Source organism: Etheostoma cragini, chromosome 9 (genome assembly GCF_013103735.1).
Source record: "Etheostoma cragini isolate CJK2018 chromosome 9, CSU_Ecrag_1.0, whole genome shotgun sequence".
NCBI lineage: Eukaryota > Metazoa > Chordata > Actinopteri > Perciformes > Percidae > Etheostoma > Etheostoma cragini.
In genome coordinates, this window is record NC_048415.1 from 2,793,378 (window position 1) to 2,819,564 (window position 26,187).

Consider the following 26,187-nt stretch of genomic DNA (forward strand, 5'->3'; position numbering starts at 1 on the left):
TCAAGCGAGCAATGCAGGCACACATTTTGGTGTGTTGACACTTCAGACAAACACAAGTCAATCATTAGCATACTTGTCTAAAATAGAGCTGAAAAGATTAGTGGTCAACTATTAAATTACCTATTTTTATAATAGATTTAAAATGGGTTTGAGTTATGTTTTAATGTAAAGATTATCGGATTCCACCTTCTCAAGTGAATATTTTATTGTTCCCTCCTGTGTGACAGAATAGTGAATCTCTGAATTATGGACAAAACACTGGAGGACGTCATTTTGGACCTTAGCAAAAACCCTAATAGACTGTTTTCTGACACTTAAAAAAAAAAAAAAAAACTTTGATAAAACTAATGCATGGCTCTAATTATGTGCCAAATATACTAAACTTGTGCAGTGTGAGATTCATGAAGACGTGAAAGCTCTCACCCATTCTCTTTGTAATGCCCTGAATGAGCTGGGCTACCAGTTCCTGTCCAGAGGCGATGAGGGCTTTTTCCTGCCCCAGACGCTCCAAGTTGTCCCTCAGTGAGCTCTCCATTTGCCCCTGGCCCTCAAACAGTTTCCCCTGTTGTTCCTGCAAAGCACTGTGACCATCCAGCAGCTTGTCCAAGGAGGCTGCAGTCAGTTCCTTCAGTTCCAGCTGGCCATCCTGTTATAAAACACAGGTCAAAGCAAAAATCGACCTGCATTCTGTGCATGTGAAGATAAAAAAAAAAAAAAAAAGTTAAATGTACCTTCAGGTCCTTCATGGTTTCTAGCTGGCTTGTGGCTGTGGAGATGAGGGCGTTGACAGTGTGCTCTGCTCTGCGCCGGAAGAGCTGCTGGCGAGTCGCGTAGCAAACAGAGCGCGCTCTGTTGCTCACTATGTGGTAAGCATTCCACGTGTCTGAATCCATGTCTGCTGTGCACTCTTTTATAGTCTGAAATAACAATAGATTTCAAATAGCCATACAAAGTTTAAAAACACGCTATTTTGATGATAAAATGTCATCCTAACTTTGTGTTTTACCATTTCCTCTGTGCAGGGGTAGGTCTTGCGCCCCTCAACCGCGGCCTGGCAGTTAAACAGGACGACGCCGAGCTTTGCAAGCTGCTCCTCTGGGAGGCTTTCACAGCTCGCCTTCAGCTGGGCAACCACCTACAACAGAGCACAAACTAACCAGTGGACGTGTAGGCCCACTAATGCTATGGCAAACAAAGCTTCAAATCCTGCCACCATTTCATGAAAAGGCCAAAAAACATCTTTACAACAGTGTGCAACTTCTTTTTAACCCTGGCGTTGTCCTCCTGGGTCATAAAGATGATTTTAAGATTATTTTCCTCTTTTTTCTTTACCCTTTTTGACATTTGACGCATTTCACTAACACCACCTTACTCCCACTATTTTTACACTACTTTTTGGAATCCATGGTCAATAGACCTCATTTGTATAGAATTATACCTAATATGGTATATTTTGACTAATATTTCTTACATATTTAAAAGTCACAAAATATCCCATGACAGATCTTAGGAAAAAATGTGTGTGTGTGTGTGTGTCATTAAAACAATTTTAAGACATCAACTTAGATTTGATTGAGGCCGATCATTTTTCCCTGTTTAACATTTCATAGACCAATTGATAATCAAGGACCTTATTGTTATGTATTATCAATGATTAACCAGATGTTTGTTAGTTACAGCCTTACATGTAATCACACAAATCCCAACATACAAGCAAGTATGTGACCATGTTTGCATAAATTACTCTAAGTGGATTCTGGGCCAAACCCTGAATTTCAAGTTTACCTTAAAATGACAGCTGTCTAACGGGCTCAGCTCCAGCTGCTTTGCCTCAGACAAAAACCTCTCATCTGTTGTAGCCATCTCAAACTGAGCATCCTTTGCAAGAAGTGCAGGAACTACTGCTGCTGGTGGAGGTGGAGGTGCTGGTGGAGGGGCCGCCGCCCCCTTCAGCCACTCAAACAGCCCGCTGACTGCAGGACACTGACAGGCCAGAATGCTGACCAGCAGGAAACACAGGCGGTGGATCTGGAGATGAGCCATGGCTGGAACAGAACACAGTAAGAATACATAATGAATCATGACTCTGCTTTGGTTTGTCACTTAAAATATGTATTGCAAGAGAGTTTCACAATTAAATAACAGCCAGAAAACAATTTGGGAAAACACTGACCTCATTAAAGCTTCTATTTGAAAACTTATTAATAGCATTTTAACCAGATACCTGTCACTCTTGATAGAAATGGCAGAGATTTAGATTGTTTTCTGGTTTTACCCGAAAACCCATAAGACATTCAATTAACCACGCTCTCCACAACATATCCAACACGAACAGTGTGGAACTGCTGACTGCTATTTAACCTAAAATGTCCAGATTTTAACCTTCATGTTGTCCTCGGGTCAAATTGACCCGTTTTCCTATAGTAATTTTCTTTTTAACTACCCAATTGTAATTTGATGGATAATAGAGTCCACACAACGCTCTTCTGCAAATACAAATCTTTACTTACTTATTCAATTTGGTTTTGTATGTGGTCAAATTTGACATATTCCAGTGTGTAACTATCCATCAACATACATTCCTTTAATTTTAGTCTAAATAATTCCAAATTTCTGCTTTTCTAACTCAAAAATTAGGTATAATTTCCTCTAAATAAGGTTTTATTGAACATAAATTCCAAAAATTACTGTAAAACTGAAGTTAATAAGTTAGTGTTAAGTAGTTTAAAAAGTCAAAAAAGTGACAAACAGTGGGAAAAAGCGTCACAGGTGTTGAAAAATGGGACAAAAACGTAATAAAAAGTTAAAAATATCGATCAAAAGGGTCAAAAGTGATGATTTTCAGTTTCGACGGGAAGACAACCCAAGGGTAGGATATCGCTAGATGGCGACAGCTACACAGCCAATATGTTTAAACAATAATATAAACATTATGCAGCACTCTGGGTTTGATTTCTATGAAATTACGGGAGTTACTTGTTAAATCATTCGTAACAAGAGGGCAGGGTGACACAATAAATCATTCATTCATTCACATTTTTGAATGAAGAGCACACTGGTCACAGGAGGCTTGCCCAGGCATGTCTGCAATTACTGCCCTGCTGCACAGGCGCTCCAACACAGAAGTCTACCGCCTGTAGACCCATAATACAACAGTTTTAAATAAATTACTCAATTCTATTTTACTAATGCGGAAAAGACGCGACAGGTTTTGAAAAAACTAAAAAAAATCTAACCGGACGCAGTCGTAGCCTACATCAACATGTGCATCTGTTTTAAGCACCGGGAGCTCATCACCCATGTTTCCCTCAGTGTGAAACAAGTTAACTTATTTAAAAATCTAATAGATTTCAGCACATTCAAAACACTCACTTGTAACAGCAATATATACGAGTAAAACAACTGAAAGTAGACCTTGGCATTAAATACACGCCCGATTAAAAACGCACATACTTATTTAATATTTTAAATTATATACCTGTTTAATTGGGCAGGTCTTAGTTGGCTCTGTCTCCCTCACACACAGCTGATGAGAATGACGTTTAATTATTATTGTTGTTTTTTTGTCTACCATCTCTTCGCCCTATAGGACGACGACACAGCCAATTGAATTGCTCAAATTTTTTGAAGGGGGCGGACATGGAGTGTGTTAGATTTATATCACGACTGAAACGGAATGGTAAATGTGCGGGAACAAAGTGTGCAGTGTGTGTCTGGGTGTGAACGAAGGCGCCGCCCACCTGGCGCAGCAGGAACGATATGGAAACGAACCCACCCATAGTTCACTAGTTGGTTTTGTGGATGCTCCGGTTGTTACCGATTTGACAGCACAGGCAGTTTAAATCCCACAGCAGGTTCAGTTTTTATTAAACGTTGGACGTCAGGAAATCTGAAATATCAGGTGAATAAATATGATACCACCAACGTTTATAAACCTTAGCCGGTGTTTATTCAGGGGATCGCCGGACATCGTGTTTGTGTAACTCCGTGTTATTTTTTGGTTGTCCAGTCAACGAGTAACACGTGCATTGTATTTCTAATCTGTGCTGGATTATTTCAGTGTAAGGGTTAGTGTCTCGGTAGATCCAGCAGCACAGCAGGGCTGTTTTTTTCGGTCTTGGGTTTTAAAGACAGGATTTTTAATATTGTATCGGCACGCTTTTCCTTGTCCTGTAGACTACACGCTAAAATGTAAGATAGTAACATCACCGCTCTGCCCCTACCACACCAGACATGCTAGCTTGTATTTAATTAGCAACCTAGCCGTGTGTGTACATTCGTGTTGGGCAGACGTTTAGCTACTAGCTAGCCGTCGAGCTAACGTTAGCCAGGCTACGTTGCCACAACAATGGACGACTCTGGTATCAAGAAACAGAACTGGGACGTGAAGGAGACGGAGTTGTTTCTGGAAATCCTCAAAGAGCTGGACATGAAAAAATGCCTTGACGGAAGGAAAGTGAGGAATAACAAACTCTTCAAGGTGGCACACAGGAGAATGACAGTGGCCGGCTATCACAGATCTGTGGACCAATTAAAGTTTCGCTGGAAACTTCTTAAAAGTGCGTACTACAAGTGCAAGAGAGAACCCATCTCTCCGGCACCGACCAAAATACAAGGTTGGTGGCGGTATGAAAAGACAATGATAGCTATCATGGAGTCCAGACACCCCCTGGTCGGAGCTGGGGTCAACTCTGACAGAAACGATGAAGTGACAGAGGACTCGGACGGAGAAGCATCAATGCTGCACTGGCCGCAGCCCTGCCCGGACAATTCCACCCAGAACCTGGGTTTAATTGTAGGGGTGATGCCGTGCCGTGTATGCGATGTAGTCTTGTCATTAGATCATGACCGTGATTCCATTACTTCCATCGCGTTGTCTAGGTCGGTGGTTCCCAAACCTTTTCATTTCAAGGACCCCTAAAATGACACAAATAGTCATGCATTCTTCTATTGTGTTACTTATGGGTGGAATAAAAGGGAAAATAAGTATTCCCCGTTTTTCTGGGGGCTCTCCGGACCCCACTTTGTCCACTTTATGAACCACTGGTCTAGATGCATGCATTCATTACCCAACTGTGTGCCTATTGTGAACATGTCTCTGGGTTGTTCTGATATACTCTCATGAACTAGATTCACCTAACTAAAACTAATGCGGTCAAATACAAAAGTTCTGCAAGAAATTCTACGTTTGGCACGGTTATGTTTTAGAAAGCTGTTAATTCAACTGTGTGGTGATGCTGAATTCTTTTATTTCTAATATTACTGGAGATATTTCAAATAATCTGTTCACCCAATTTATATCAGTAAGGGTAGATTACATATAAACCACTATTAAAATCAACATTTCATCAAAAGGAAAATATAACCTTCATGAAGGTAGGATTTATTGCAGTGCTGTGGTATTAATGTGCGTTAGTTCTACCTTGGACCAGATGTCACAAGAAGGCAAGTTAAAATAATTGCTGTAACATATAGCCATACGCTACTCTGGTACCAGATGATAAGTATGTTTTTTTCTTTTTCTTTTGTTGTGCCATACATAGGTTTGTAGCATTCTCTCCGCTGTCCTTCCATCGCTCGTTTTTTTTCTTTTCTCCTGTTAAATCAAAATGTGGGAAAGGATGACAAATTCCCATAACATGTTAGAGCCCCGCGTACCCTCTTTGACAACCCAACAGTTATGTAAATGTAAATGTGCTGTATTTATATAGCGCTTTTCCAGTTTTAACAACTGCTCAAAGCGCTTTTACATCTACAGGAAACATTCACCATTCACACACATTCATACACTGTGGCAGGGGCTGCCGTACAAGGTGCCACCTGCTCATCAGATAAACATTCACACACATTCAAACTCCGATGCGCAGCACCGGGGGCGACTCGGGGTTCAGTGTCTTGCCCAAGGACACTTCAACAATGACTGCAGGAGCGGGGATCGAACCAGCAACCTTCCGATTGGCAGGCAACCGCTCTACCACTGAGCCACAGCCGCCCCACCACAGTTGAAAACCCAAAGATGATCAATTCAGTCACAGGCGAGAAAAGCTCCTCACGTTTATCGAGCTGTAACAAATGTTTGGAATTTCAGGACAAAACATTATCAACTTTCAGAATAGATTATTGATGCATTTTCTGTTCTATACCAATACCATGAGGCCTTCTGTTTATTTCAGATGCATTTCAGATATCTGTGTGCTTCTGGCTCTGAGCAGTAACCTGCTTTCAGAAACATCAGGTTACAAGATCAAGAAAGACATTTGATTTACAGGCAGACTGACTGTAACCTCTGATCTGGGTTAAGGATGCAGTTGCTTGATATATAAATAAAAAGACCCAGGAGAGGGAAGTTACGCTGGCAGTAGTTATGGGGGAGGGGGAGGAATCTGATAACTGACCAACTGTCACACAGGATTGAACTTTTATCTAATTTCTTGCCTTAACCCGATTTCTCACTGTAATCCGGTTTCTTGTGTGCATGTCAACACAGTCGACATTCTATCTGCATCTCTCTGTTGTTATATAGTGTTGATGCATAACACCAATGGTCTCTGGCCACGTGTTTTGGTACAAGAGTCCCAAATCTACGCATTTTAAAGGAAGTTATCCAGCACAGTAGGACTGAATCGCAATACTTAATTTGGTGAATTTCAATGTTATCTACTGTAGCGTTGTACATATTATTTGGATAATTAAAAATACTGATTTTAATTCTTTGATTTTATTTGCACACATTAAAATGAGTTCCACATACAATGAGGCGGCCATGTCTATCATTTAGACATTTTTCAGGTGTGGAGATATTCTAAAAGGCAGTTCAGGTTTTTTAAATTTCAGGGATATTTTTTGTATTCTGTAAACCTCTAAATACAACTAATAAATATGTAACTGATTCTCCATTTTAAAGGAAAGATAAAGTTTTAAGGAAATCTTAGTTTAATTGAGTAAAATATATATTTCGATCATATAGACTGATTGTCTTTAGGGCTTTTTTCATAGATTATTCTGCTGATTTATTTTTTTGATATTGTTTTGTCTGTAAAATATCCAAAATTAGCATATTTGCTTGAAGTAACAATTAGTAAATTATCAAAATAGTAATCATGACAGCCTTAATTGTCTTGCAGTATTATCCTACGATAATTTAGCATGTTGTTGTTGTCCCTCAAATCTGTTCTTTCTTTTCCTTCAGATCAAAATGGACCCTGAGATGGACGCGCAGCTAAAGATTGGTTTTATAGGAGCAGGGAACATGGCCTTTGGCATCGCAAAGGGCATCTTGTCTGGTGAGTCAGAAGAGAGTTGTTGAAACGGAGACTAGACCTGCTTGAAATCAAAGAGTTAACAGTCTTTTGTGTGTTCCCATTAAAGGAAATGTTCTTCCTGTAAACGTGAAAGTGAGCGCACCGTCCTCCAGGAACCTTGGACGCTTTCAGGTACTCCTGTCCCCTTCTTCTATTGATTGTCTGTTCTCAGTAGGATGGGTTAGATTGCAGGACAGTGAGCAGATATAGTTAGGATCGTGGTTACTGTTTTTAAGATCAGGTTTTATGTAAATGGACAGTTGAACTGCAAACCAATCTATTGTTACGCTGGGACCTTGTTCTGTTTCTTAGGAGGTGTGCATGTGTAGGGGTTGTGCACATAATAAAGTAGTTTCGGGTTACCCAAAGACATTTGTGTGCATGAGTTAAGAGAACATAATGTTAAGCAATCACTCACGTAAAAGATATTTAAGGGATGTTAAAGTTAACAACGTTGTGCTGACGTCATCCAGATATTTCAGTCCAAATATAACACTAACAAATAAGGACTACAACAAAAATCGATGAATTTGCTATTGATAATTTTCTTGAATACTTAATTTGTCTATAAAATGACACAGAAAACTGTGAAAAATGCCACCAATAATTTAGGTAATGTATACAAATGTGTTATTTGTCCAAAACCCAAAGATTCTGTTTATCATCACAATCCATCTCAATTACCAATAGCCCGGAGTGACATTTTCTAAAATGAAAGAATATTAGATTTACAATAATATCCATCCATCCATCTTCGACCGCTTATCCGGTATCGGGTCGCGGGGGCAGCAGCTCCAGCAGGGGACCCCAAACTTCCCTTTCCCGAGCCACATCAACCAGCTCCGACTGGGGGATCCCGAGGCGTTCCCAGGCCAGGTTGGAGATATAATCTCGCCACCTAGTCCTGGGTCTTCCCCGAGGCCTCCTCCCAGCTGGACGTGCCTGGAACACCTCCCTAGGGAGGTGTAATAAAATATAATATAAAATGTAGAAAAGCTGACTAATCAGAACTTGTGGCTTTGATAGAGGCAGTGATGTTTGCTGTATAATTTATGGGACTCTGACATCGCCTCAAAGCAGACTGACAAGTCGGATCGGCGGTGACATGACTGGCCGCCGCAGCGCGACACTGCGTTTCTCCAAAAGTGCAATTTGTCTCAACTTTATCACAGTATTGAAGGAAAAACAAAAATTCAAATCCCAAATTGAAATTTCAATACCTACCCAAAGAACAAATATCCAAATAGTCAAACATTAGGATCAAGGCCTTATTTGATCACTTAGTATTTGATTGAAAGAATAAATTAAGTATTTGTATCAGTACTAACACAGCCATTAGCCTGCTGGTAAAGCGCTTTTCTTTGGCTCTTCAGTTCTTACTGTTATGTTAATTACTTGACACAAATTTTTTATACCTAACAACTTCTTCTCTTTGTAGTGGTCCTCTCTGTATGATGCGTTTTATAAATACCTTGTCAACTAAAACAGGGTGAGGTGTTTATTCTGCTTTACCTGTGGGCATATTGGACGTGTGGGTCAGTAACATCCCTTCCATTGGCTTTCAGGAGCTCGGGATTGCCGTCACTCACTCCAACATAGAGGTGGTCTCTGGGTCAGATGTGATTTTTGTTGCCGTCAAACCTCACCTGGTTCCACTAGTTGTCAATGAGATCTCGCTACACGTCACTGACCGACACATTATTGTGTCTGTTGCAGCTGGAGTAACACTGGCAACATTGGAAGAGGTGGGGGTCCACGTTTAATGGTGTTTCAAACTAAATGGTGGTTCTGTGGTGATCTAAAGACGAGTAATTCTTTTTTCTCTTTTAATCTCAAGCTCCTGCCAGAGAATTCCGTTGCCATCAGGCTGATGCCAAACCTCCCATGTTTGGTTCAGGAAGGGGCTCTCCTGTTTGCAAGGGGATCCCATGCAAAACAGGAGGACGGAGCTCTCCTTCGCTCCTTGTTGCACCGATGTGGTCTGGTGGAGGAGGGCCCTGAGGCCTGGATCGACATCCACACTGGACTGAGCGGGAGCGGAGTGGCTTTTGTGAGTGCCCCCAGGATTGTATGATTTGTTCAAAAGTAGTCTTGCATTGGCATCCCTTCCTCCACAGTGCTGCAAAGGAGGGTCTGGCTAGTCTACACAGCATTCCGGGACAGGAGTAGAACTGGTAAAAAAACTGGTATATATGAGCAGGCACCCATATATAGAGGTTTACTCCTCAACGCAACAGAGCGGGGTTCAACTCTGACCTCCGGCTTTCTGCTGCATGTCTCGCCCATTTCATGTCTTCATCTGTCTTGTGAAAAATAAAGGCAGAAAATGACCAAAAAATAATGTACCAAAAAAAAAATCGTCGTGTGTGAGATGTTGTTTTAGATCTGTTTTCCTACCTTACATACATTTCACTACAACTAGCAGAGATATGAAGGTTCCTCACGTTACACAATCACAGTAAAACGTAGATCTGCTTAGATTGTTTTATTGTCAAAATACATTAAGTATTGATTAAGAAAAGTCTGTTACATTACTACAGAATGTTAATGCAGAATGGCAAGAAAGTGGCAGACTAAACTCCCTCAACTATTTCTTGAATGCCCTTCCATCCATTGGATTTAAAAATGCAAATACCAGGAACGTGAGAAAAGCACAGTCAAATATTTATTTAAAACACTGGTTTTGCTGTGTTAAAAAGTAAAAACTACTCGTGTGTGTTTTCGTACTTGGTGCACCTTTTGACTGATGTGATTCCTCTGCAGGTGTATCTGTTTGCTGAAGCGTTGGCAGAAGGAGCTGTTAAAATGGGAATGCCAAGTGCTCTGGCACACAGCATCGCATCTCAAACTGTTCTGGTCAGTCTTACTCTGTGTGCTTTTGTTTCACTATAGCAACATCAGCAATTTTAAAATTGCTTCTGAATACTGTGTTTCCTGTATGCCTGCTAAATATTTGAACCCACCATCATTATTTTAGTCTCTATTCTATCTGTTGCAGGGTGCTGGGAGATTGTTACGTGAGTCCGGGAAGCATCCAGCTCAGCTCCGCTCTGAGGTCTGCACCCCAGGTGGAACAACCATCCATGGGCTTCACACCCTGGAACAGGGCGGTGTGAGGGCGGCAACCATGAGCGCTGTGGAATCCGCCACCGAGAGAGCCAGGGAGCTTGGCCGAAAGTCAGCAGCAGGATGCAGTAAATGAGGGCTGCTGTTTGTCTGAAATAACTACTCGATGGACTTACTTCAAGCCGCACAACAAACAGACTTTTTTTCAACTTCACTATGGAACACAAAGACAAAGCAGCACTTTAAACTTTTTATTTAATTTTTACCGTAATTGTTTTTTTCTCCCTTAAACAACTGCAGTTTATACTTGTTATTTCTGTCTTTCACCAGAGGGATTGATGTGATCATAAAGGAAATCTTGGCTAATAACATTGACGTAAGTGAAGTAAATGAATTGATCGTGACCTTGTCGTGATTTATTTTGAGAAAATGGCTTCTTTTACATGTACACAAATAATCCAGTATATGCTGATTTTATGCAGTAATGCAAGTAACCAAATTTGAGTTCTCATTTGTTACAGCTCAAATTTGTGGATGTCAGTATAAGATTCACACAGTACATTTATTGAAGGCCATGTTAGCCTGTGATCTTGAATACAGGAAACACTGGTGTCAGAGAGTAATGTAGTTAGGGAGACTTCAGACAGCAATCAACCTATACTCTGAAGCAGTGATTAGTCCAAGAAGCAACTTATATAATAAAGCCATGATTGGGTTATGTGCATGTTACGTGGCGTACAGAATGAAAGTAATATGTGTGGATGTACGGACATTTAATTCTATTAAAATATAGTATCTACAGGTGCTATATACGACATTCAGAAAATTAATATAGCAGCAAACATGCGAGCTAATCCCCATTAACACTGTTGGCTTTGTCTGCACTGTTGCTGTTAGCAGCTTTAGATCCGCCACCTCCATGTTTGCTTGTGAAGTCAGAGGTGAGAGCTTTGTGGAGGTTATCCTGGCTCAGACTGAATCTTGTATATTGCAATCTTTTTTTTCATATCTGGCAAAATGAAGCATAAAACTTAAATTTTGGATGATTTAAGAATGGACATGACGGGTAGTTTCCATCCCTGTGTAGTTAACGTCTAGTTGCTAGCTTTGAGTATAACACAATGTTGAGAAAAATATTCATGATCCATGATGCCGAGTGTAGACAGTTTTTTATAAAGTGTCCTTTGAACTGGATCTCTTTGTGCAGTGCCTTGTTTTTGTTAAGAGTTCCATTGAGATCTAGCGTAGGGAGTTTATTCTTTACATACAGAGGTGTCAAGTGCCAATGAACAAATACTTTGTTTCCTCACCTAAGTAGAAATTTTAGGTGACTATGCATTACTAGAGCAATTATTTTATTTGGGCATTTTCTGCCTTTATTTTGATAGGACAGCCGAAGACATGAAAGGGGAGAGAGAGCGGGGTATGACATGCAGCAAAGGATTGCAGGTTGGAGTCGAACCCCGGCCCGCTGCATCGAGGAGTAACCCTCTAGAAAGGGGCGCCTGCTCTACCAACTGAGCTATCTGGAGTAATTATTTTACAGCAAACTTTTTACTCCTTACATTTTCACGCAATTATCTGTACTTTCTACTCATTACATTTTAAAAATAGCCTTGTTACTCCTATTTCAGTTTGGCTTGTTTTCATTCCAGCTATTCATCGTTTAAGAAAAACAATATAAACTTTCCAGATAAGATCCGTTTCCATCACAGATTCCTGCAGCTAAGCTTGGATGTACCTTTACGCTCCAATAAAGGCTATTTATAACATGCCTCTGAAGTTTGACTTTTGCACCATAATAATACTTAAAGGCAACTAGTCATATCTTCTGCTCCATGAAACCCATGGTAATGCTCAGTAGGCTAGTACACATATACTGTATGGTCATTTAATATATTTGCATTGTACTAAAATGCATTGATTTTCAATGGGCATGAATGTGGCTGAAACGGGTGCATCCCAAATTGTTCAACTTTTTTTAAATTTAATATAACATTACAGTCATTATGCCCTTTATACAAATGTTTTATGTGCATAGCCTAAGGTTTTGCCCTTAATGGCATTTTTTCCCTATATTTTACACTTTTACTTGAGTAAAAGGCTTGAATTAATACTTTAACTTCTACAGAAGTCTTTTTAAACCCTAGTATCTAAACTTCTACCTGAGTATTGAATGTGAATAGTTTTGACAGCTCTGGTTTTATATAATTATAAATATAATATTTTGGTGGGTTTGGATAGCTCATCAGACAAAACAAGCAATTCTTAGATGTCAAATTGGGCTTCAGGAAACTGTGCTATTGACCAAACATTTAATCTTTTTATCAAGTGCTACACTTGTACACATTTTAAAATGTAATTTTAGTTTATGCTCTGGATCTTTACATCGGTCTTTTATACAACACTTTGTAACTTTGTTTTTAAAAGGTGCTGTGCTAATATATTTAAAGCAATACATTATTATTATTATTATTATTATCATTATTATTAGTAGTAGTAGTAGTATTATTAGTGTTGTTGACTGTCAGCAATACATAAGATTTGACATGGGGCATCAGAAAATATGAATGATTCATAACTCCCCTCCCATCCTCTAAGATTAGACAATCACCGCTCCTCCTTGCTTCCTCCTCCTTGTTTCCTCCTCCTTGCTTCCTCCTCCTTGTTTCCTCCTCCTTGCTTCCTCCTCCTTGTTTCCTCCTCCTTGCTTCCTCCTCCTTGCTTCCTCCTCCTTGCTTCCTCCCATAGACCGTAACGGTCTATGCTTCCTCCTCCTTGTTTCCTCCTCCTTGCTTCCTCCTTCCCGTGGCCACTCACTAGCTGGAGAAACACGCGTTTTATCCGCCGGCCTGGTCTCACACCAACGATACAGAAAACACAGCAGTAAGTAACGTTAACGCTGACTGACAGTCGGCCATTAATGTTGGGATTCATTTTAGAGACATTTTGGGTAATGAATGAATGCTCGTTGGTCAACAGACAGCACGGACTCTATCGGCGTGTGTTAGCCGAGGCTAGCTAACGGCTAGCTGAATGGGGCAGCTTGCTAGTGCTAACGCTGCCCAGAGCGGCTGTCACGCCGGCTGGACACCGGCTTCAGTGTCCGCTGTTCTACAATGACGTGTTATATTAATGTCAAAGTTTTTATTATTTTTTTAAACTAACGGTTTAGTGTCACATTTAATAGCGTTATTTAGTTGTTTTCTTAAATGCTAAGCCATCGACGGACGCGTTATTACGAACCCCACTCGGTTTCGATTCATGCTGGCTAACGTTGCAAGATGAAAGATGGCTGTTGAGGGTTAGCAGGGCACACGTTTTGATGATGACAGCTATGTTAAACTGCCTTTCTTCATTTGTTTAACATCTTGCACGACAGTTTTTTTCTTCATGACATTAAAAGTTAAACATTTCTGACAGTGATGCGTTGTTTTCAGGGGTAAAATCCTTTTAAAACAGGACCTATTTTTCTCAGTGAGTCTAACGTTGTTATCCACAGATTTGGGCTTGATGATGGCTTTAGTCCTGTTAAGAGGATGTGGTTTTAAATTTAAACTATATAAACTAAATGAAGTTAGGCGGTATATCAGTGGTTAGCATTTGCCTTGCAGAAGTGTCCTTGAGCAAATCACTGTACCCCACCCTTCCTGTGGAAGTTGAACTGCTTCTGACTCAGCAACGTACCTCATTGTGAAGCAGGTAAACTTGGGTTGCATCTGACACTTGGTCGTAGTTATTTAGGGTGACATCCCCAAGTCATGACATCATAGTGATGCGCAACATTAAAGGGTTACTGGCAATATGTTTGATTTATTTATTATCATATCCCATCTAAAAACGAAAGCAATCATTGAATTGACCCTATCAATAAGTATATGTATCTTAAGCATAATGTATTGTTTCTGTGCTATAGAGCTCTATTGTTGTCCAGAAATCTAAAAACATAAATGTTCTTTTATTATGATTAACACTGGCACCAGGGCTGGGCAAAATATTGATTTTATATCAATATCGTGATATGTGACTAGGTATTGTCTTGGATTTTGAATACTGTAATCTCGTAACGTGACTTAAGTGTTGTCTTTTCCTGGTTTTACAAGCTGCATTACAGTAAAGGGATGTCATTTTCTTAACATGCCAGACTGTTCTACCTTTTCTATTATTTGCCTTCACCCGCTTAATCATTATATCCACATTACTGATCATTATTTATCACATACATCATTGTGTATATATTGTAGGAAAGCAATTATTGTCAACAATATCTTTGCATTATTGATATCAAAGTATTTGCTCAAAATTATTGCGATACCTGATTTTGTACATATCGCCCAGCCCTAACTGGCACTGTAGTTTATTTTGAGTCAATCCCACATGAACCGTCCTGCTGCCGGAAATACTCACTAGGGTACCAACTGCTGCTTAAGATAGCCCACTGTTTTGAGGAACATTTGCTAAAAACCGCAGGGCTTAGCTATTATAGGAATATCCTTTTTTTGTATTAACATTTATGATTATATTAAATCTAAAAAAAATAAAAAATAAAAAAATATTTTTTATAATTTATGTATTTGTTAGAGCAGTGGGCCACAGACCTATCAGAGAAGTTGAAAGGTATTAAAGAGATGGGACTGACTACCACGTTGTTGGTTACTGTGTTTTGATTTGTTGAGAATCAGAAAAATATGAAATTTCTCCAGACTTACTCTTTTAAATGAATGGCTGTGCATAGAGATGCAGGTAAAGGATGCATCCTAAAGCTCACATACATGCATGTGCAGCTGCCAGCGTGGGTTATGGTCTGCATTCAAGATTGCTGTTTTCTAAGTTGTGTTCTTGATTGGATTGAAGCATTTTGATAGGACTGCTTTAACAGCTAAGGTTCATTTTTGATCAAAGTAAGGAAAAGAAACAGTGCCTAATGTCTTCCATTAATGAAGAGTGGAGAAAAGCAGACAAAGGGGAAAAGCTTTGGGATGCATCCAAGTTGTTGCTTGAAGTTCTTTCTTAATATATAAATTGTTTATTTTAGCAAATAAAAGTGCAAGAATTTTCCATATTAATCGTCATACAGGGGCAGAGTTTCCTGTTGAAATCTTTAACACACAGCTTTTTTCCCTCCCATTTTGCATTCAGAATTTGACATGTGAGTATTCCTGTTAACAATCATTAGAGTTTTGCCTTTTGTACATAGTTGTTGTACCCTTGTTTCAGTTCCATTGTTTTTCAAGGTGGTGATTGTTAAATTTCTTCTTCAATGGCTTGCGGTTAACTGGATGAAAAGAACGTGTCGAGCATTTGTCTTTGAATACTAATTTAAGCTCAGCACCTTTATCCAGGAAGGTGAGTTAATAGCTTGAATAAGATTTTCTAATGAGCATTAGGCAGGAAATGCCTTCCCAAAACAGTGCCTTTATCCATTACAATGGTTTATTAGTGTTCAATATTCAATCAGTATTGACATTACTAACATCCACATGGTGAAACATTAAGGGAATGCATTTCCTGTATTGCAACAGGAAAATTTAACATCATGAAAAGGCATGGCTTGTGTGATTTGTTACCAGATTAAAACCTCAATACCTACCGAATTCATTTGCTTGCATGAACATGTTAGTATTTTTCACAGATCCATCAATGTCAATGAGTGTTTTTGTTTTCTCTTTGTTTTTTCTGTAGACTTGTTACACCCTTTCCTTTTTATGCATGCTGGCATATCATTGTATTAACTTGTTTTCAAGTCTTGTGCCTTATTTTTAAAGTTTGAAATTATTAAAAAAAATTTACCAAGAAGAGTTTACAGTAGAGTCACAGTGATGGGAAAAAAATTGTATTAGTTAGACATCGGATGTTTGATTTTTGAATTTAGGTTGAAATCCATAAATATAGTGCTTTGACTGCAGCTGTATGCTGTGAATTATCAAAGAAACCAGGGTCTCTTGTTGCAGCATGATCTGCATTATTATATAGACTTCCAGTGAATATACAGTTGATAAATGCTTTTGTAGGATGAGCATAATAACAATGGGCTTAAGGGTTTTAATGGTACTGCAGAAAGCTACTCTGTCATTTTAAAACATACTGTAGAATAAGCTAAAATCAGAAATTCCATGATGTTAAATTAGTTGCCCCATCAGGCTAATTATAACTTAAAAGCTGTCTCTTTTTAATGAATACTGTAGTAGCAATTACTGTTATGTACTTGAAAGCAATTGTCCCAAGCCGTGTCTTTTATAAGCAATGTTGTAAATTAGAGATGCACCGATTACAACTTTCTAAGCCAATTTCCGATTATTATTATTTATTTTTCTCCATTGAGTTTGACCTGCCGATACCGATTTAAGCCGATTGTTTCCAACCACTTCACAGCACATAGAAAATAAATATTTGTAACTTTTTTTAATAGAACATTTTGCATTAGGCCTGAGCCCCCAGGAACAGTGGTGGAACTGCACCCCTCTGGCCCAGAACGACTTATCCCATAGACTTTGCATGGCAAAAGAAAGTTCTATATTTCAGCGGATACATTTTTTTGGGGTACATCAACTTGCCAGACCAAACACTTAAAGGGTTTGTGTTTAAAAAGTCGAATCCAAGCTGAATCCGCAGTTATTAAATTAGGCTGATGATGAACCCGCATAATGACCTAGGGTTGGGTGTTAAAATGATGCCTAAATTGGCAGTTGCCGATGTTAACAGTAAAACATTGTGATGGACAATGATATTGTCATTGGGTGTGGGGGGCACTTTTACATAAATATTTGTTTATACTACTTAGAGCTAACAGTTAACATAGAAACGATCAGACATACATTTAAAGGCCCTGTGTAAATAGACAGTATTACATGGCTATGCGGCCGCCTGTTGATGGGGGCAGTACATATCTTTCATTGGCCCAACCCTGTTATGAGTCCGAGTAGACCCGCAGGACTGCGGCCGTCCATGTTGCCCGGCACTGCGCAGGCTCATAAGACTGTTCTCCCGAGGTCCTGTAGCTGTAATAATGGCTGAAGCTAATGGTTGAAATTGGTCACCAGCCAGTCAATCGGTGCATCTCTAGTGTAAATGACTTGTTTGTTCGGGAAATCATTGTGTAGCAGGAAACCTGCCACTAAGACTTGCATTTTCTAATTTTTGCTTTGCTTAGACAATCTACTGGCATTTAGAATCAAAAGCATTAGCGCCCTGGTGTTAACCTTCCTTTACTTGCATATATTCTTGAATGTATCCCCTGTGAGCCGAGCTGGGACGTGTCCTTTACAAACAAGTAGATTTCATTCACTAAACATTTTTAGTTTATCTGCATGGGTTCTAATTTCCTGCATGCCGCTTGCTTTTCTCTGGGACTTTCTCTGTAGACTCTTGACTGTTGACACTGATTCCTTTTATAACACTGAGTCTAATAGATCAAGCCCTTTCTGTCTCTTAGCCTTCCTGCGTCTCTCTAACTAATCCAAAAGCCTGTTCCTGTTATTCTCTCTTCCCCCCCTCCCCCCCTCCCCTTTGCAACTGATCAAAGATGATGTCAAAGAAGATTCCCCAGTGCTCCGCGCTGGATCAGTTTGAGCATGATCAGCCTCCCGGCCATTGTCAGGTTGACCGGTCCGCAAATGCAGCACTGGGGTTCAGGGACAAAGCTGAATCAGGTCATAGAAACGGAGAGACGGCGTCGTCTTCCCCAGAGAGCGGCAGCCTGAACGGAGATGGAAAGCGCAGCGGGAAAAGCCGCCGCCGCCGCAAGAGACGTTCATCCAATCCGGAGAGTTGCTCTGAGGGGAAGGTTGACTGTAAGACCAAGAATGATGAAAAGCCAGACAAAAAGACCAGGCAGCCATCATCTGACCTCCGCGCTGGGCTTATTGGCCTGCAGTCCGAGTGTGCTAGTGTTTGGTTCGACCGCAGAATCTACGAACAAGCCGAGAGCCTCTACCAGTGCTGGTTGGCGAGCTCCTCTAATGGGTCCACCAAGTCAAAGCGGTCGCCTCCAGCCCCAGGGAATCTCTCAAACATTCCATCCACTGCCGTTGCATCTTCCTCAGGACAGGTGTGCCACCATGGCGGTCAGGTGGCCTGCCACCATGTTGTCCAGTCCGTGTGGGTGAATAAGACGACCTTTGACCAAGCAGAGTGCCGCTATGTTGAAGAATCCATGCAGCCGCCTATTCCAAACTCTCTGAACCTCCCATCGCCACCTAACCGCTCCATTGCACCCAGAACACCTGATGAAGGATATCAGTCTCTAGCCCCAACACCTGCAACCCCTGTCAACCAACAAGCAGCTGTCACACCAACCAATCGACAATCGATTAACGGACTGCCCCGCATCCCTGTGGAGCTGCTAAGAGACGTGTGGCTGGAGAAGCCGCTGTATGACCGCGCTGAAGCAGCCTTCTACCAGAATCTGTACGGTAACAATTCCTCCAAACGCCCCAGCTGCGCCTCCACTTCCAGAAGTAGCGACCACCCTCAAAGCCTTGTAGAAGAGGAGGAAGAAGAAGACGAGGAAGTGGTGGTGGAGGAAAAGCGGGTGGTCCTGCAGGGTAAAGCAGAAATCTTCCACGCTCTGCTCCCTATTCAGGAGGAAGATGAGCCAGCTGAGGTCTCAGAAAAAGAAGTTTCGGGGGCTGGAGTCGTCTTCTTCCTTCACCCTGACAGCGAGCGAGTGTGGCTGGACAAGTGGCGGTATGATGCTGCAGAGAGCCGTTTCCATGGATACAATGGAAGTGAAGCTGTGGTGGTGAAGAAGGGTCGGAGGCCAGAAGCAGCATCAGTTGCCTCCACCGCCCCACTGAGGGACAAGTATGACCAAACCGAGAGAATGGAGTCGTTCCAGATGTTTCTGTTTCTATCTTTCATTGTTTTTCCTTTATGTAATCATGGGTTTCCCTTTTTTCATTTTTGAATGTGTTAACATTTTTCTTTTTTTCATTGTTCTTGGGTCATTTGTTTTTTTATTCTTGTGGTTGTTGGAAAATTAACTGTGTGACTGATGTTTGTATTACCATTGGGTGTTTGCCAACTTAACTTCATTTAAGGTATTTTTTTTGTATAGTTTCATTGGGGTGGTCTGCTTTGTGGGGACTGTAGGTAAAATAATACAATAAGCCATTTTAAGATGAAGAGAATAATATTTTACAGCTAATAAATCAGTTTTTTTTTTTATAACTTATAAATTGTTTTTTTTCTCTCCCCTGAACCTCCTGTGTCCTGTCATACATCCCTCTCTTGTCGCTCCTTGCTCTCTCTCCTCTGTAGCACCATGAGTTCGGTAGACTTTCTGTCCCAGGAGAAGATCTGGTTTGACAAACCTCGCTATGATGAGGCAGAAAGACGCTTCTACGAGCGCACAAACGCCTCCTCCCAACCAGCACAGGTACTGACGCTGTCTCAGAGGTTCAGTTTATAATCAGTCTTAGTTATCACTCCTCCCATCTGAAGTACTGGAGCCAGATTGCTCCAACCATTTGACCATCATGTTGACATTATTTGTGTTAATTCTAAAGGTCACATATTATGCCTTTCCGTGTTTTCTGTCATATCTACTGTAAGAGCCAATTAGTGCCCTTGGTATAAAAAGGTGCAACCCAGAAGCACATAGTTTTTGACACCCCACACACACACACACACACACACACACACACACACACACACACACACACACACACACACACACACACACACACACACACACACACACACACACACACACACACACACACACACACACACAAGCATACATACATACATACAAGCAGTAATTTGTCTGGACTGCTAACTTGTATAACATGGAAGTAAATAGAACCAATTGTGTTAACTTCAAATATGACTTGGACTTCCATTAATAAAAAAGGTAAAAAATGTGTCAATTACTCTACCCAATAAACGGCACCTCAAGGGCTTAAAGCGTGGGCTCAGCCGTTTTCCTCAAATAACGAATAATAAAACCGTATTTTAGACAAATCATTGTGAGCAAAAACGTTTCTATTTCCAACTATACTTTTTTTACTTTAAGTGATATGAAACTCTAAGCCGAACTTCTGTGATGGGGCATCTTCTCCAAGTTTTTCTAAGCCACTGCATTGTTAACATTGTTGCATGTAACTACATGCTAACTACAGTAACAATGTCACCTTGGCTGCCAATGTCGTTTAAATTATCTTAAAAAAATATTTTTTTTTGCAGTAAATCATGTAAACATCTTCTAGTAAAAACACAACATGTATTGACTGAAAATGCTATATAATAGTTGCCCTTTAAAGTTTTCTTTTGTGTGGATTTCTTATACCGGGGGTATCTGGTCAAAAATAACTGTTTTGTGTAAGTACAAAACCCTATACTGGAGCCATTTTTATAGAAATGTAGTATTATGAATTTTGTATGTTACCCCAAATTACATTACCTGATATATTTGTAGGCACAAATGACTTGCAGTTGTTCCGATTTTAACACTGCACATAAAAGCCATGAGATGAGGTGGTAGATGGCAAATGTGCAAGATTGAAATGTCAGAGCTAGAAAGAAAAGATTGCACATTTAATCTTCAAAAAGTAAAGGATACATTTATGTTGACTTTAATTCATTTTCTTAAGGATGATGGCGCTAACAGCATTCTGCAAGACATTGCACGGGCCCGGGAAAACATCCAGAAATCTCTAGCAGGAGTAAGTACATGTTACGTGTCGTGTTCTGCCCCTTATCTCACATTTTCCACCTTTACTCAAGGACTGTACATGTAGCCTGGGCAGTCAAGGTCCTACTTGACAGATATAGCCCTTTGTTTTAAATGTTCCAGTATAATAGGATTTTTCTATTACTTAATTTCATCAGTAGTGATCAAGCCCAAAATTAGCCAACTTCACATCTTTTAGACACATGTTGATTGTTGTGAGAATGAGCATCTGTATAGTTTTCGCTCTGAAGGGATTTCATCTGCCAATACTTTGTGGGCCTACGCATTACCGCTTAAAAAACCTGCTTTGAAAAGACAAAAGCTCTGCAGCTCCATAAACATTTTTATTGCTTGTGTCATTCAGATTTAGTGGCCTGAAAACATGGAACGTGTGAACCATGGAGGTCAAAAACCTTCCATAAAAGGCAGAACTCTGTTCTATGTGCTTTGCTGACCGTTTCTGAATGAACAAATAAAAGTGTGTAACATGTTCTTTTAATTTCAGGAACAAAATGTTAACATTTAGGAAGAATAATATCTCAGTCATGTTTTGTATCTCTAAAATCAATTCTCTTTTCAATTTTGTTATTCTGCTGAAGGTTTACAGCGGCAGAAATGGCTGCACGTTGTTTTGTTTTTTTACGGTTTCGCTGCTTACAGGTTTATTAAATTGTGAATTTGCTTGTGGGAAGTTAAACAATGCAGACAAACTAATCTTTGGCTGCATTTAATAGTTGAGGAGACAAACTAGTTTGAAGAAACTAGACCTTTCATAGCTAGTTGTAAGAACAACAGTGTAGTTGGTGGTTACAATCAGAGACCCTTTAGTATCTTGGACATGTAACTTGAACATACTTATGACTTGATTTACATATTTTAGTTTGTTTATTTGAATAATATATAGAAGCTTGGTGGTCCGCTGATGCCATCCAGCCCTTACTCTACAGAGACGTGGGCGTTATCTTCCATAAGCTCCCGGTTCTACGGCTTTTCCTCTGCTTGTTTGCTTTCTGTTTCACATTCCTTGGTAGCACTCCATAAGCGTGTACTTCATTCAGTCGTGTTCCTCCTCCCTTCCCTTTTTCATGCTTTAAATCCCCTCCTTCCCCCAGCTGAAGACAACACTGTGTAACAGAGGGTCTGGTCAACCTTCCTTGAGCCAACAGTCCCAGCTTGTAAGTGCCGCCAAGTCTTGTGTGTCCCTGTAAGCTTCTTTGCCGCTCTCTCGGTGGACCTCGCTGACGTCCATGCTCGAGTTTGAGTTAATTAGACCTTTTAATCAGCTTTTAGATATCATTTGTTTGGATTGTTGGAACTACCTACCACTTATATTTCTGTTAGGCTCTCTACAGCTCCTGTGTCTCTGATAAGATCGACGCTTGCTGTGTGTTGCCTGTTCACATATGGGGTCTGCTTAATAGTCCTGGGTGTGATGAAAGGACTAAAATGATTCGGCTATTAGTTGTTGCTCTCTCCAAACTGTCATTTATTTTCTCTTATTGTGTCTTTACTGTGTAGAGCAGCAGCACTGCAGCTGATCAAGGAGAAATCATCTGTCGCATCCAGAGCCTGGAGCTGGAGAATCACAGCTTACACAGGGGTGGGTTTGTTTGGTTACTTATAATATACTGCTTTGTTTTCTTATGAGAATTATTGTGTATTATGAATTTTAACTTTTTATGACTTACTACGCTACGACTTTTTTATGACATACTATGTTACGACTTTACTTTAACTTCTTGTACTGTACTATGGCTTTTGATTTTTTTTTCGACTTGCCATACTATGACTTTTTTCAACATTTGATTCCTGACTTTTTTTTAAAAATACTATACCGACTTAATGATTTGTTTTCAAAATACTATACTTTGTTACTTTGACTTTTTTCAACATACTGTTCTATGACGTATGACTTTTTATAAATTTGTATCAACATTCTATACTATGATTTTATTTCTACATTCTTTTTTGTAAAGAATGTCAGAATTTTTTTCTACATACTATGAATTTTCATGACATTTTTTTGACATACTATGGTGACTTTTTGTGATCTTTTTCCGCATACTATGTTTTGACATATTTTCTACATACTATACTGTGACTTTAACTTACCATGCCATGACTTTGAAATACTATACTGACTTTTCAACATACTATAGTATGACTATTTGAAATTAAATATTTATGACATACTATACTGTGACTTTTTATGAGGCTTATATGATTCACTATACAACTTTTTTAAACCTTTTTTATATATTGCACTCTGAATTTTTATGATTTTTTTTAAATCACTGACATTATTTTGACATACTGTATTATGAATACGTTATATGATACTCTATACCATGACTTTTTATTTTATTTTTCTATATAAACACAGATTTGTACTTTTTGACATACTATGACTTTTCAGACCTTTTTTTCTAAATACTATGCTATCACTTTTTCAATTTGCTATACCATTACTTCGAAATACAAAAATTACTTTGACATACTATGAATATTTTCAGCATACTATACTAGTATCCAACATACTATTACCTTTTAAGTTCACTCTACCCCCATGGTGTACTCATCGGCTCTGGTTCTGCGTCTTTAGTGGTGGATGACTTGAGGGCTGCACTTTCCAAACTGGAATGTCGAGTATCCGTTCTGGAGAAGTCTCCTGCAGCTGTGACCCCTGTTACCACTCCTTCAGTACCCTACACTAATGTGAGTTAATACAGATTGCTTTTACCAAATCAGTCATCTTGTGTTTTATTTTACTTCCAGTACATCAGTATATACCCCTCTGTAGGCATGTGATTATTTTTACTCTCTTTAGGGCACTACTGTCCAGCAGAAGACCAGCGCTCCGGTTAAAGATGAAGAGGAAGACGATGATGATGATATTGACCTGTTTGGTAGTGATGATGACGAAGAGGCAGAGAAACTCAAAGAGCAGAGGTTGAAGGAGTATGCAGAGAAGAAGGCCAAGAAGCCCGGCATCATCGCCAAGTCTTCCATCTTATTGGATGTCAAACCCGTAAGTCTGCTTTCTGATCAGATTTGCTCAAAAGTCAATGTCTCTTACTGGAGCCTAAAACTATAGATACAAACCAGACGGAATACATTTCAGAATCTGCTTTATTGGCCAAGAATGTCCATATACACAATTAGTATAATGATACTGATTGCGCCACTTTCAACTTGTGTTCTATCACCTCTATCACTCCTGCCATTTTAGTGGGACGATGAAACTGACATGGTGAAGCTGGAGGAGTGTGTTCGCTCTGTGCAGGCGGACGGCCTCTTATGGGGCACATCAAAACTGGTTCCTGTCGGTTACGGCATCAAAAAGCTCCAGATTGCATGTGTTGTGGAGGACGACAAGGTGGGAACAGACATGTTGGAGGAAGAGATCACCAAGTTTGAGGACTTTGTAAGTACTTTGCAGCACACACTCAGTTACAATGCAACAGCACCAGAAACTACAACCTCTAAAATGACCATAATGTTTAATCAGCACCTCTACATTAAAACCCAAACATTATAACCTTCGTAAAGGTAGGATGTATTGCAAGACTGTTGGTCTGCAATAGTTTTAGCTTGTAATAAACAGCAATTACGTTAAGTCGTCTTCTCTCTGCCTTTCACATGGCTGTCTGGTTAAAGTTAAATCTTAACTGACATGATGCTGCTGACGTTTCCGTATGATTGCTGTGTTGTCATGCCAGGCTGATTCATGAAGACTGATGTTCTCTCCTTAGTCTGAAAATTATATAGTAATTATATTCTCCCCTCCACACAAACGGTAACAGAGTTTAAACTTAAAACACTATCACTAATAGTGAGTGACATTAATAAAAATATGAAGATGGGTCATTGAAAAACACAGAGTCCAGTTTAAAGTTAGTGGCCTGGCTTCATAATAACTGGCAACTGAACATGTCAGTGAAGCGGATTTTCAGGCACATTGCTGCCATCATGTAGTTAAAATCATGCACCAACTCAACAGTTTGTAAGAGAAATCCAAGAATATCCCAGCCTGTAAACTAATTTGAGTTTGTCTTTTTGTTTCAGATCCAGAGTGTTGACGTAGCAGCTTTCAACAAAATCTAATTCCATTGTGTCTCTTCCTTTTATCATGCCTTGTCTCTCTGATTGTCAATGGTTAATAATAATAATAAAAACACTGCACTTCAGGTGTTGTTTAATGTGTAATTGGCCTATTTTCTTGTCAAATGACAAATACTTACCTTGTGTGGGGCACGCAGATAGTTTGGGTTGTTTCAAATGTTTAAGAGCTTGAACAAATTGCAAAGGATGCAATTTGCAAAAATTGTGGTTTGAAAAAAAAAAAATACCATCTGAGAATTGCAAGAAGCTTAAAGTAAGGCTACAAGAAACATATGGAGTCATCACTGCCAAGGGTGTGTAACCAAATATTAAAGAGGAGTGACATTATTGCTGCGCATGATGTTTTTTCTGTTTCTTCTTTGAAATTAGAAAATGCAAGTTGAAAAACAATTTTCTTTGTCGAATTACTTTGGACCTCCAATTAAGAGATCCTGATGATGTACATTTGGTACAGTTTCATTTATCCTTGAAGATATTGTACAGGTTATGCAACAATTAAGGGTTTCCAATAATGGATTGTGCAATAAATGGAAACAATAGTTCCAAGAATAATCAAGGAAAACTGGACCATTTATAGTATGTCGAAAAAAGTGATTTAATAAAAAAAAGGCAAAGTGTAGTGTGCTGAAAAAAGTGATAAGTCATAGTATTGTATTTGGAAAAACGTCATAGTATGATATATATAAAATAGTCATAGAATAGTATCTCATACATTTTTTTTTATCAAAAAGTCATAGATTAGTAGTCGATAAAAGTAATAGTCATAGTATAGTATCTCAAAAAGTAATAGTCATAGTATAGTATGTCGAAATAAGTGATAAAGTAAAAGTTTAGTATGTGGAAAAAAGTGATTGAAAAGTAAATTTTAGCATGTCAAAAAAATGATAGTCATAGTTTAGAATTTCGAAAAATGTCATAGTATACATGACTTCTCGGCAGTAAGTCGGACTCGGCAGTAAGTCGGACTCGTTCCAGGTGAGGGTTGGCCTCCGCCAGGGCTGCGCTTTGTCACCAATCCTGTTTATA

General features: G+C 39.6%; 3 protein-coding genes and 1 long non-coding RNA gene across 15 annotated transcripts in view; 3 read left to right on the forward strand and 1 right to left on the reverse strand.

Moving 5' to 3' along the window:
• The window catches only part of bmb (brambleberry), a 6,446-nt gene extending 2,788 nt beyond the window's left edge, over positions 1–3,658 (reverse strand). Inside the window, exons 1-5 of the mRNA XM_034882141.1 lie at positions 3,479–3,658; positions 1,786–2,045; positions 1,007–1,135; positions 732–917; positions 370–646 (exon numbers count right to left, since the gene is read on the reverse strand). Coding sequence (XP_034738032.1) covers positions 370–646; positions 732–917; positions 1,007–1,135; positions 1,786–2,043 — 850 coding nt within the window. The 5' untranslated portion in view covers positions 2,044–2,045; positions 3,479–3,658. The remainder of the gene's footprint in view (positions 1–369; positions 647–731; positions 918–1,006; positions 1,136–1,785; positions 2,046–3,478) is intronic.
• Positions 3,659–3,774: 116 nt separating this feature from the next.
• On the forward strand, positions 3,775–10,776 carry pycr3 (pyrroline-5-carboxylate reductase 3). Of its 6 annotated transcripts, none has more exons than XM_034881439.1 (7): positions 3,775–3,901; positions 7,190–7,283; positions 7,369–7,433; positions 8,867–9,046; positions 9,139–9,351; positions 10,065–10,157; positions 10,300–10,776. In XM_034881439.1, exons 2-7 carry the CDS (start codon positions 7,196–7,198, stop codon positions 10,501–10,503), a joined length of 843 nt encoding a protein of 280 aa, XP_034737330.1. In that variant the 5' UTR covers positions 3,775–3,901; positions 7,190–7,195; the 3' UTR covers positions 10,504–10,776. The 6 variants fall into 6 exon arrangements, with proteins under 6 accessions (XP_034737330.1, XP_034737327.1, XP_034737328.1 ...); XM_034881436.1 differs by having other exon boundaries at positions 3,788–4,816; XM_034881437.1 differs by having other exon boundaries at positions 3,788–4,795.
• A 2,362-nt stretch (positions 10,777–13,138) lies between these two features.
• Positions 13,139–25,202, forward strand: eef1db (eukaryotic translation elongation factor 1 delta b (guanine nucleotide exchange protein)). 7 transcript variants are annotated; one of them, XM_034881428.1, is made up of 12 exons: positions 13,139–13,253; positions 15,507–15,516; positions 15,655–15,713; positions 17,890–19,169; positions 19,626–19,743; positions 20,960–21,031; positions 22,152–22,214; positions 22,558–22,639; positions 23,642–23,754; positions 23,867–24,067; positions 24,269–24,463; positions 25,105–25,202. In XM_034881428.1, exons 4-12 carry the CDS (start codon positions 17,890–17,892, stop codon positions 25,141–25,143), a joined length of 2,163 nt encoding a protein of 720 aa, XP_034737319.1. In that variant the 5' UTR covers positions 13,139–13,253; positions 15,507–15,516; positions 15,655–15,713; the 3' UTR covers positions 25,144–25,202. The 7 variants fall into 7 exon arrangements, with proteins under 7 accessions (XP_034737319.1, XP_034737321.1, XP_034737323.1 ...); XM_034881431.1 differs by lacking the exons at positions 15,655–15,713; positions 17,890–19,169 and having other exon boundaries at positions 13,144–13,253; XM_034881430.1 differs by lacking the exons at positions 15,507–15,516; positions 15,655–15,713; positions 17,890–19,169.
• LOC117950413 overlaps positions 14,160–26,187 on the forward strand; it is a 25,687-nt gene continuing 13,659 nt past the window's right edge. Inside the window, exon 1 of the long non-coding RNA XR_004657885.1 lies at positions 14,160–14,173. This is a non-coding gene — a long non-coding RNA (uncharacterized LOC117950413). The remainder of the gene's footprint in view (positions 14,174–26,187) is intronic.